Here is a 12,969-nt window from a genome sequence, read left to right as displayed (position 1 = left end):
TGTTCCCTCTTAAAGCTCTGGGGAAGACTCTTTTCCAGGCCTCTCCTCTAGATTCTAACGATTTGCTGACCACCTATGACTTACCTGGGCTGGTGGAAATATCACCTTGATCTTTGCCTTCATCTTCACATAATGTACTCCTGTATGTGTGCGTGTGTCTGTCTGTCTGCGTCCCTCCAAATTTCCTGTTTTTATAAGGGCACCTGTCATATGAGAGTAGGGGCCCAACCTACTGCAGTATGACTTCATTTTAATTAATTACATCTATAATGACCCTTTTTCCAAATAAGGTCACCTCTCAAAGTACAAGAGTTTAGAAGTTCAACATATGAACGTTGAGGGGAAACAGTTCAACTCATAACACAACCCCTACAGAGTTCTATGTTTTTATGATTTATATATTTTAATGAAAAAAAAAAGCTTCTTTTTCCTAATGTAAAAGAACTTCCAAAAGTACCCATGGTTCTTAAAATGTTCCCATCAAAGCTTCAAATAAATAAGAAAGCAAGATAATTATATATTTTCCTTTTGGTCTAAAACTTCCTTACCAATTCTCCTTGGTAAAGAATCTCTGAACAGTTGGTGAAGGGATTGATCTTCCACCCCTGCTATTTAACTACTCCCGCTGTATTCAGGTTGACTTTTGGTTGAGCTGTGCTGTTCATATACCTCTTCTTCCTTTTGCCAGCAATCTGAGTACTCAAAGTGGCAGGCTGATGCCTTCAGATGCCACCAAACTACAATGGTAGAGGGTAATTTGCTGTTCTTTGCTTTGCACACAAATAGAATTGCCTGGTACCCATGAGACCAACTGCATAGGGCTGGGTGTAATTGATAATGACCATACTTTTCGACCTGGGTAGATAGTTAGTATATTTTCTTTTTCTCCCTGGAACTCTTTTCTGCTCTGCTCACTTCCTTTTGCTACTTTAAACCATCACTTAGTCAACACCACTATACTACCTCTCTTTCTTTCCTTTCTCCTTTTCTTGGTGTTCTTTATTTCACTTGTCACTTGTCATTCTTGTGTCTCAGCTTTCACTTAACAAGCCTGGACTTTAATGACAGCTTAAGCCAGGCAGAGCACTCCTTTCCTTACATGTGGTGATGCATCCTGTCACCATAAATGACGTGTGATCTGGCCTTATTTACCTTCCCTGGCTTTCTCCGTGGAATGGTTGCTTTGGGGCTACCATCAAGACATTAAAAATGTTTAGACCTAAATCACTGTTGTAAGGCCAGAGCAAGTTTTAAAACCTGAGGATTTTGTAAGTGTGGTTTCTTAAAAGATGGCCATTATTTTACCACTTTCTATCTAGACCGTTTTTCCTGAATCCTAGTAATTCTTATAGGCAGTACTATCAGCATTTTTCCTATAAGATCAAAGATTTGACTGGTATATTTTATAATTTTTTCACCACAGTTTGGGTTTTTACACTTAAGAGTCTGATCTGGGTACCTACTATGGATTTTAATTTTTTTCAATGAGGAACAAAATGAAAATGCCTCCTAATCCAACATTTTTGCTAAGTATCTTACCTACTAAACAAGTTGGAAAGTTGACTGTGAGTATGAAGCAAGTGTTAAGACATCACAGAAAAAGTTCTTAATGTTCTATAATCATAATATTAATAATAAAAGAGATAGTCTACATGTGAGTAGCACTGGGAAGTTTATCAAGCCAGAAATTGTAGTGTGATAAATGAGAAAAACCCTGGTACACACACAAACCCAAGGTAGGCTCTTTACAACAATATCATAACCAGGTTATTTAAATGACTTACCAGTCTTCTTTAGATTTCCCTAGTTTTACCTGTGTGCATGTTTGTGTTTAGTTTTATGTAATGCATCACCTGGGCATGTTCATGTATCCAGAATCAAAATACTAAACAGTTCCAGCATCTCCAGGATCCCTGTGTTGCCCTTTTATAATCAAACTCACCCCCTTTCCACTTCTTCTCCCCCCAGACCCTGACAACTACTAGTCTGTCATCCACTTGTAAAATTTCATCACTTCTAGAACGTTAAATAAATGGAATCATATAGGGTATAATCTTTTGGGATGGTTTTTTTCCCCTCTGAGTATAATTCCCTGAAGATTCATCCAAGCTGGTGCATATATCAATAGTCTGCTCATTATTACTGCTGAGTAGTATTCCGTGGCAATAATGCACCATTTTTTTTTTTAACCGTTTTCCCATTGAAGGTCATCTGGGCTGCTTCCAGTTTGGGGCTACTAAGAATAATGTGGCCATGAATATTTGTAAATAAGTTTTTATATGAACATATAATTTCATTACTTTAACATAAATGCCCAAGAATACGATTTCCTGGGTTATATGGTAAATGTGTGTTTGTTTTTTTGAAGAATCTGCTAAACTTACATTTCCCCAGCAGTGTATGAGAGGCCTAATTTCTCACTAGAATTTGATACCACTATTGTGTTTTATTATCCACAATTAGAAATACCTTTTGGATATAACACAGTCAGCTCTTTCCTTCTCAGTCTGCATAGTTATTAATTATATGTTTGCTTAACGTCTCACTGTAAAAATACTACTTAGAGGCAAAAATCATGGCATTTTATTACAAATCTATATACAGTCGTCCCTCAGTATCGGATACCAAAATCTGCAGATGGTCAAGTCCCTTAGCTAGCCTTCTATTTCCATATCCATGGGTTCCACATCCAGAAATTCAACCACTGTGGATCACAAACATAGTACATGATCAGTAGTTGATTGAATTTGTGCATGTGGAACCATATATATAGAGGGTCTGCTGTACATTTATGATCTGCAAACTTGGCTTCCTAACTCAATTAAGTTTTCTAGGATCCTTTGAAGGTACAGGACAAGCTTTGCTTCCAGTTGTGTCTGAATTTCAACACGGAAGTAAAGCTATAATTAAGCAGCTATTAGACCCTTAACAGGTGTGTCAAACCTAAGTCATTGAATTAATTACTAAAATTAAAAATAAAAAATGTCAGTACTTCCATAGCCCAGTACCAAAATAAAAGTAAAATTTCATACAGGCTCACTTGATTGTGGAAATATTTTTATTTGAAACATAACCCAAATTAGTAGGTAGAAGTTTTCTAGTTAGCCAGAATAAACTATCAAGTATCATTATTAGATGATCCATCAAGTACATTTCATGAATAAATGAAAGCTCTTAACTACTGATTCTACAGTGAAGTTGTATAGTCCTTAATAGATGTTTGTCATGTTATCCTTAAATCAGTTCTCATTTAGGAATACCTGAAATATGATAAAGATGTATCTAATTATGCAAATTGTGTTTAAAAGGTGTAAAGATAAAGACACCAGCATAATAGATCCACTAATTTTAGTACCTTAAAATATAGTATTTTAAAGGTTTTAAATTACATAAATAATTAAACAGATTAAATTATTAATCTTCAAAAATCCACTGTGATAGGTATATTGATACCCTTGTAGAAAATAATTTCATTGGTACTGTGTAGAAGAGCCAAAGGAGTGAGATCTGAACTTTGGAGACAAGTTGGGAGACTCATTTGATAGTCTATGTAAGAAATGAAAAGAAATTTGTAAGAAAATAAAAATTTCCATAGATGATAGGAAATGACTTGAATGTGCTGTTTTGATGACATTGATGATTTAATGTCAATGCAGCCACCCTACTACCTAATCACAAACCACCCCACCTTCAGTTTTCTGAGTAGTTATGTTGCAGGCAATAAACAGTTGACCTTTTAAACAACATGGGTTTGAATAGTGAGTCCACTCATATACGAATTTTTCTATAGTAATTGTTACAGTACTAAACATCTGTGGTTGGTTGAATCTAAGGATGCAGATACAGAGGGCTGATTATAAATTATCCACGGATTTTTCACCCTGTGGAGTATTGGTGTCCCCCAACCCCAGCATTGTCCAAAGGCCAACCTTATACCCTCAGAATAGTTTTGATTTTACCCATCAGTTAATAACAGTTTGATTCTTGAGCATTGATCCAACCAACCCTGAATATGTGACAGTTAAAAGAGACCATTCACAATGGTACCAGCACATAAGAACTATATTAAAATATCTGAAATCATGTATTCCATTTTGGGCCCTCATTTAGAACATTTGGTGTCAGGGAAAGAAATTGAAGAACATGTTCGACAGATAAATCGAAGAAATATAAGAAATTATCACTCTCCAGAGATATTTCAGCACGACCTTTTTCTGTATACAAATAGCTCATGTGCCTAATGCCGTCACACACTAAAATTTGTTTTCCTGAATGCACAGGTACCTCTGTTCTACAGGTGACAGCTACTGATGCAGATGACCCCACCTACGGAAACAGTGCCCGGGTGGTTTACAGTATCCTCCAGGGACAGCCCTACTTCTCCGTAGATCCTAAAACAGGTTAGTGCACTTATGGATAATTCGTGTGCAGATGCATGTTACAATGAAAGAAAGCAATGCTTTTATTTCTGTGTACTCTTCTACATTAGACATTGTTATTGTAGCACATTTTAAAATGTCCTCACTTTTTCAAAAACAATGTGATTGAATAATTAAAGATACATTAACTGTTCTCCTTAATATTTGATTATCCATTATTTATAACCATACCAGTAAAAAGCTTCTTACCTTTGCATATATCTGTAACATTTAAATAAGTGCTATCAGTTTAAAACAGAGTATTATATAATTCTTCAGCCCTCAATTATTGTGTAATGAAAACAAAATTAACTGAGAATACATCCAAAGACATGTAAACTTTTTTTAAAGAAGAATATGAAGTCTGCTCTATTTCCTCTATTTTTCTGTGATCAGAATAATCATCATATATTATGAGATGCCAAAATGATCATGAAGGATACTCAATAATGCAGTATAGGATTATGGTATAGCGGCATAATCTAAAATCCACAAAAAGCTCATGGTCTTACAATTTGTTAATACCAATTTGGCTAAGGCTAAATATAAACCCATTTTTAGTGTAGCCAACTATTCAGTAAGAAATGTTTCAAGTTTTACAAATACTTTCAAGGATATCCAAAATCAGGAGGCTCAGATGAAGTAGAGAGAGGTCCAGGATGTTCCAGCAGCTTCCTAGATCCTTTCTGGTCATGTTTCATGCATTCTGAATCCAGTTAACATGCGAGATCTTCGGGTAAAAGGCACATCAATGTAACTAACACAGAAGAGTCGCATCTGGTCATAAATATCTCCTTATACTGATACAGTTATGTAACATTCAACACATTTTTCAGGGAACCCTGAATAGGTCTACAGATTCCAGACTTATTAACCATTGTCTTAGATAATGAGGTACATCCAACTGACAAGATGCTATGGACAAGCATTCTCCAGTAGCTAATACCATTAGATTGCTAGGAGGGTTGTCACTATCACGTTTACAAGAAGATACCTTCTTTCCTTCACTGGTGTGCTCCAGCCCCTGAGTACACTGGGCAGGAATAGATCTCAGACATACTGCTTAACCCTTTAATTTCCGTAACTTACAAAACAATAAAGAAGGTATATAGAAATAGATATTTAAATAAAGAATATACATACATATGTATGTGCATTTTTGCATTATAATTATAGATTAAATTATAATATTTCAGTTAAATAAAAATAAAATTGAGAGATAATAAAAATAAATAACTCAATGTAACCTAAACTGAGTATGAGATATGCAAGTTCTTGCAGTACCAACATATTACTAAAGATGTAGAAATAAAATGATTATTAACCTAGTAATCAAACTTCTGGAGTAAAAATATACATATATATGTGTATATGTTGTTGTCCTGGCAGGAGACTTTAGAATTAGTTGAAAATATTTTTATTGAAATATATTTGACATATAACACTGTAAATTTAAGGGGTACACCCTGCTGATTTAATGCACTTACATATGGTAATATGATTGCCGTTGTAGTGATAGAAAATCTTAAGCTACCTCATTATTTGATAATAGTGCTGCTCATTTTTTAAATATTTTCCCAATAACCATGTTTGTTTTATTTATGAAAGATGTATATTTCTTACTTTAAAAATATGCATCTTCCATTACCTTGTTTAGGATTACACACACATGCAAGCACACACATGCACACATATAAGAATTTACTCAAGTAATTGTCCTTACAGAGAACCAAATGTTTATTTATCAATAAATGTTGTATTTACTTGATAGAACATGCTAGGATATAGACATCTTATATGCATTTTATAACTCCTTACAGACTTCTGTGACTTGTTAAAAAACAAATACCAATTCTGTGTGTTTGCATATGTCTGAGTATCTGTCTAAATGTTTGCATGTGTTGATGTGAGTCCATACAGGTGTGTGTGTGTGTAGGTGTACATATTTACTTTGGACAAATAAAGCAAGCCACTGTGGATAAGATTTGACAAGTCTTGGCCTCTGCTGTACCCTGTGTTTCAGTGAGGCAAATACATAGACAACATAATATTTAAATAAAGATTGCATTGGTTGTACATATTTATTGTAGGTTAATTTAATACTTCGGTAAACAAACAAATAAAATGTTATCTGAAACCTAGAGCTATTCAAGTACTGCTCTGAGAAAGTACCTTTGCTCCTGCAATTTTTTGCTCCTTTCTTTAAGCAAAATAATTTATTGAATGAAATGTAAGCCTCCATGTTGTTATGTTTTAGTTTCAGTATCACACTGGCTGAAGCATCATGGGAGTCTATGTCCTACTATAAAGATTCTTTAAGTATGCACATCTCTCAGACTATTTTCTGTCGAAAGTTCTAAGAGAGATTATAAAACAAAATGCTGAGTATTGTCTTCAAAGCTAAGAATTTCTTGGTAATTTAAGTTTAAAAGACCTATTATAATGCAGTTAAACATCCTCAGAATGAATGAGCTTATTGGAAATTGCGCTTTAAATGACTGGAGTGAAAACATACAAACACTGAAAACTAAGGAATCAGTCACTATACATGGGATGTTGTATAAGAAGCATTGGGATAGTAGTTACTTTAAATGTACATTTTAATAGCAATACCTTAACTCTGTCCTCTTGTTTGGCATAACTATATTATACCATTTCCAATTAGTACTTTCAATGACCAATTATGGTGAAACAGGAGTTTTGTGCCAAACTCACTCAGTTATGAGCGCTTATGTGTAAGGTCAAGACTTTGAATTGTCTTGTTTCCATTATGTTAAAAGTTAAGTTTTGATACTGTCAGCCGAGGGAGGCTGACATGGGGTTCTAGGAGGTGAGTGGCCCAATGAAAAAACGTACGAGGAGTTGTCATACCGCCGGACAGACTTCAGCGGGAGACACCATGGGGTTAACAACACTTTATTGCCACAGGGAGGTGAGTGCCTATGATGCACCTGTCCTGCTTTTATCTGTTTTCTGTCAGCACATGCGCAGTCTGAGTTTCTTTGTTCATTAGGCTTACAGAGTATCTCTAGTACATGCGTACTTCTATTTTCTTTGTTCTAAATCTTCTATAATTGATGCATGCGTGGAGCAATTATTTACTGCGTACTACAAACATGCTCTATAGTCGTGGCCTTGGGTCCCACGGCCTTAACTCATCTCAAGACCAGCTCACAGATGATTTTTCAATGACAAGCTGCCAATGAGGTCTTGCTTTCTGTTATATTAACTATGTGTAAATTGATGGATCCAGAGAAAAGAATCGTGTAGTTCTTGAGTTACCATACTATACACAATTTATTTAATAAGCTATGTATTGCTTTCTACTAGAACTCCATTAATCAATATGAAGAACCAAAAATCTTGCGAATAATTTATGTTTGGCATAAGTTTTGTTGAGGTAACTATTCCATGATGCTTGCTTAATGCATAAAAACAAAAGAAGAATACCCATTCAAGAGAGATATTTTAACATTAAATACTATTTGAAAGATACAGAAGACCATGAAAAAATAAAGGATATGATAATGAAATATAAAAGCTGTATTATATTTTTGGTCAGATTTATGTAAAAATTATAATAATGTAGGCTTAATGATGATAAATTCTACTTAAATATTATTGATTTTTAACTCAGCAAGAAAACATTTTTAGAGTTATTAAGTGGGGAAACAATTTTAATGTTCATGAAAACTAACCCTAAGCAAGACATTTTGAGGAAGGTAGCCAAATAAGAAAGCCATATAAAGTGATCAGAGAACCAAAGTCAAGAGAAATCTGGGCCGATGGTTGTTTATCAACACAACTCAAATCTCAACCCTACTCCAGTTAATATAATGTCAGCTGCTTTAAAAATAAATCAGTATATTCAAGGCTTCTTTGCTTCTTTGGGAACTACAGAATTTATGTCAGGTAGTGATAGCAGAAACTTCACGATTGGGTTGCTGTAAAAGGACTCTTCCCTTGACTTAGGTCAAAGACAAAAGCAGAAATCTACCACGTCTCTCTCCAGGGTCTTAGAAATGGAATGGAAGATTCACAAAGGGTAGGTGTGAAGTTTTTATCTGAGAATGCAAATCTCTTAATGGCCATGGTGTTTATAGTCATTTGATGGTTTTCTTTGCTACCTGTTTCATAGTCAACAATTTACAGATTACTTCTTGTTCTTTGAGCTGGTACGGATGTGTTAAGTTATTCCTTGCCTATTTTACGTGGAAGTGTGTTGAATCTTCCTGATGATCAATTCAGGAAACTTGAAAACCTGGATTAAAACCTGATTTCAGGGGAATAGGGATATGCGGGCTTACAAAATCCTGTTTAAGGTTTATTTACAATTGTTTCTAGTGCTAGCAATGATGAATACCAGGTCTTTTCACCAAAATTAACATGAAACATTAAATCAGCAGTAGTCAATAATGGGGTTCGTGTATCTGTGTAAATGGTACTCATAGTGGTTTTTAGTCACACATCTAATAAGAACTATTGAGACATTTATGCAGTTTCATATAGGTGAATTAATATTTTAAATTATATATCGATTTTCATGCAGTCTTCATTCCTATTTAGTTTTTAAAATGGATATTTAATTAGAAAATATCGTAGCTAAAAACATTTCTGTTGATAAATTCTACAGTTAATTTTCAAAGATATACAAATAATAAGACTAAACAGGCTATCTTTTAATTATATACCAAGAGCATACAGATCTTTTAACACTTCTGGCACATTTTAGTACTTGAGTGGTTTCTGCAACTTGATGTTAAAAAAATGATAGATATTGGGTTTCCAATCTCTTGTCACTCAAACCTTTCTGCACTAATGACATCCATTCCACAGGAAACAGAATAGTTGACATCAAATGAAATGTACTACACCTCCTGATGTCTGTTGGTTCTAACGGCACAAATAATATCACTACTTATTTTTTCAAGGCATTATTGTAAATATAATAAAGTTTTCATTGGCCTTCCTATGAAAGAAAAATTTAGTCATGTACCAGTGTAGTTAATATAGTAAAGTAATTCGTATTTATTATTTTTCCAAAACACCAAGCTTAATTTCAAAATGACTTGGGAATACTTCATGGTCAAACCCCAGAATGTACTTTGTAGCATAGAAAATTGATCAAGCCACTTAAATTTTATGCACCTGTTTCCTTGTATAAATATTTATAATGATAATACCTATTCTATGAGGAAAGAAATGCAGTGTTCTTAGTCCAGTTCTTGGGAAAATGTAGGTACTCAGTCAATTTCTGTCATTTTTGCTCTTTATCCTTTAAGATTGAGAAGAATTTCCAAGATTATGACATAGTGTGCCATAATCAGACTTTGAGATAGTCTTATATAAAATAGAAAAAAAAATGATTTTGTGTGAAAGATTTTTTAGTCCAAATAACTATACATTTTAAAAAGTGAGAGTTCCACTATTTAATTTTATATAAATTTCTTTTCTGAAACTTCAGCCGAAGTTGCTTTTGTAAATGTTATTAATGAGAGAAATATACTTTTAGAAAATGTGGAATGATTACTTAAAGGGAAATAAGTTAGACAAAATAGTCAGTGTTTTATCTTTAGAATTGACTGTCCCAACTCAGAATAGTGTCTTTAGAAAAGGCAAAATGGTGTGCTTGCTGTGAATTAATTGTCTTTAATGCATAGGTCTTGACTAACAATAACTTTGATTCCCCAAAACGACCTCTTCTTAACATCTTGTAGTAGAAGTCAATCAGCTATAAAAATGCACTTAGCGGAAGGCTTAAATGAGTTTCCTAGGATGTAACTGAAAACAAGATTTGTAACATTCTTCAGTCTGCATGATGTAATTAAATATGTCACCAATTTTGACTTTATTTAACCTCTTCAGATTTATTTCATTTCGAAAATGAGCAAAAAGAATTTTTTGTGGAAGAGATCAATGTGTATGTTTGGATAAAAGACATAAAGCATCTTTAAAGGTTTTATGGATTTGAATATTAATTTTTCTTAATTCAATATGAAAATCTACTTGAATATAGTTTTCTTTTCCCCAAAGCAATATTTTATATTTACTAATAACTAAGAAGTTACAGTATTTAGCTGTGGTCCACAGTATCTGCAGAAGATAGAGTGTTCCACAGTAGAATGTCTTGTCAATTTTTCTCCTTCTTAGCCCATCTTTAATTCATATGATAACAATGATAATAATTGTATGCACAAATAATTATAGATACATTTTCAAATATGTTTTCTATGGTTGACTACATAATATACAAAAATATTAATGGATAATCTCAATGCTAAAGAATTTGCTTCTCTTAGAGAAAAATGGAATGCACTAATTGAAAACTGTGCCATATTGTCAATTTACTGAAAGAAATATTGTCATGCTTTGTCTTCTTTAGGGAAGAACTCTAAACAGTTCCTGAACTGCAGCAGAGTATATGGGGATTAATAATACAAGAAGTCCATTTTCTACAGCATTTAAGAAATAATTAATGAATGATAATGGGCACAAATAGTTGTCCACTCAATATTGGTTTCTCATTTTGCTGATGCTATCAGAACTCTGATTTTCTCAGTGTAGCAACATAACTCAGTTATAAAGCTATATTTCCCAACCTACTTATAGCTTTTGTGACCCAGTTCTGGCCAGTGGCATATAAAGGAAAGACCACTGGGGGTTTCTAGGAAAGTTTCGACATCTCTATACAGACTCCAACACTTCGTCCTTTGGTCTTTCAATCTTCCAAATTTAAACACATATGTAATCATTGGAAAAATGGTAGCTATGCTGTCTTGTGATCACACAACTACAAGCACACAGAGTGAAAGTTATAAGCCAAAGACTGCTGAGCAAAAGGCTGGCAGTGTAGTGACTGGTGAGGTTATTTTTATGTACAGACACATTCAATGCTGATAGCTGGATCTTGGTGAAATGTGCTTTGTGTGCCAATAAATCACCTTGACAGCACAATGCACTGCCCAGGCAGGTGTAGAGCAGGCTCCCCAGACAACTTTCACTCCTCTCAGTCCAAAATCCATGATCCACAGATGACACACTGCTCTCTGGACCTGAGTAGTGATTTCATGGTTCTGGTGCCAATATTAAACTGGAAAGGGAAATTTTTCACTCTGACTTCAACTAAATATCAGAATTTATATTAATGGTTGATATTTGTGAGATCAGAGAATGGAACCAGAGGCTATTTTCTCTGATACTCCATTGAGAATGCTTATTTGAAAAAAAACATTACTATTATCAAGAAGTAGCAAAGTATTTTGTAGGCACTAGAGAAGTCAGATAGCTCTTCTCCTGGGTAACTAGGATCTATCATGTCCGATTGACATGAACAGAATTAATAATATCTATTGAATTTAATTGTGATGCTCATAATTCTCATGAAACAAAATTATAGATTAGGATTCCTTGTTAGTTACACTATTTGTGCAGCCTTGGATCCATACAATTAAATCAGCTTGAATTGGACACTTAAATGAAAGCCATGGTATGTAAATTAAACTTAAATAAAGCTGTTAAATAGGAAAACAAAGACATAAAGCCGATTGAACCTGCTTTTCACAAATACCAACTTTTTGTAACAAAGTTGACCAGCTATTCCTAGGAAGGGAAAACAAATAATCTCATTGACTATAAAATAGTATTGATAGTAAATGATAGGAATTGATGTTGGTTAATTATAACATATTTTATACTATATCTTCCTGGTAAAAAAAAAAACAGATTTATCTTCTTTTGTAACGTAAGTCTACGTATCCTTCTCCTCAATAGTAACTGTTGAGGAAAATGCCAAGAGTTGATATGTTGATATCTCAGATCTCTAGGTATTAGCCTGAGAAATATATTACCTGCATGATGATTAATGTTTGAAAATTGAATAGATGGATCATGGGAAGTATTCCAGTTGCCTTGTTTAGTCTTTAAACCTGAATAAGCATCATCTATGGAATGCAATCAGAAGGCAATTCCATTACCCCCATCCCTTTATGCTTTTTCTGAGGCTACTTTCTTCCCCTGCCCCAGAATGAAGTATACTTCAAACCCACTGGTGTCCTTAGATTTTTCCCTCATCAAGTATCTTAGATATTTAAAATGAAATCTAGACTGCCTTAGGATAATATTGTTTGTATCATCTATCTATCTATCTTCTGTTAAACTTTCCAGCTACGCCAAGCATGCTTTGTGCATTATTTTTCCACTGAGACTATTACTCTAGCGTGGCTTATGCTTCCCTGGCAAACTCCTACAAGTCTGCTTGGTTCCCAGTACTCTTCAGTGAGAAGTAATCTTGTCGATCTTTCACCTCGTTTTTTTGTAGACCTCATCAAACGTAGCAAATACTCCTTTTTCGCCCATATGTTATTTCTTTCCTACTCTGAGAGTTCCTTTTTTTCTTTTTAATTGAATAAATTTGACATGTAACATTGCATAAGTTTAAGGTGTACACCGTGTTAAAACATTTACTTATTATAATATGATTGCTGATGTAGTGATATTTATCACATAATTATAGTACAGGAGTACTGTCTACATTCACTATACTGTACATTTG

At 34.0% G+C, this 12,969-nt stretch overlaps 1 protein-coding gene across 7 annotated transcripts in view; it reads left to right on the top strand.

The window, feature by feature from the left end:
• CDH18 (cadherin 18) overlaps nt 1–12,969 on the top strand; it is an 884,058-nt gene that overhangs the window by 693,316 nt on the left and 177,773 nt on the right. For all 7 annotated transcript variants that reach the window (XM_074356520.1, XM_074356521.1, XM_074356531.1 and 4 more), the window contains one exon: nt 4,281–4,400. In XM_074356520.1, the coding sequence (XP_074212621.1) occupies nt 4,281–4,400 (120 nt within the window). The remainder of the gene's footprint in view (nt 1–4,280; nt 4,401–12,969) is intronic.

Source organism: Camelus bactrianus, chromosome 3 (genome assembly GCF_048773025.1).
Source record: "Camelus bactrianus isolate YW-2024 breed Bactrian camel chromosome 3, ASM4877302v1, whole genome shotgun sequence".
In the NCBI taxonomy this organism is placed as follows: Eukaryota; Metazoa; Chordata; class Mammalia; order Artiodactyla; family Camelidae; genus Camelus; species Camelus bactrianus.
This window is presented reverse-complemented; position numbering and strand designations above follow the sequence as displayed.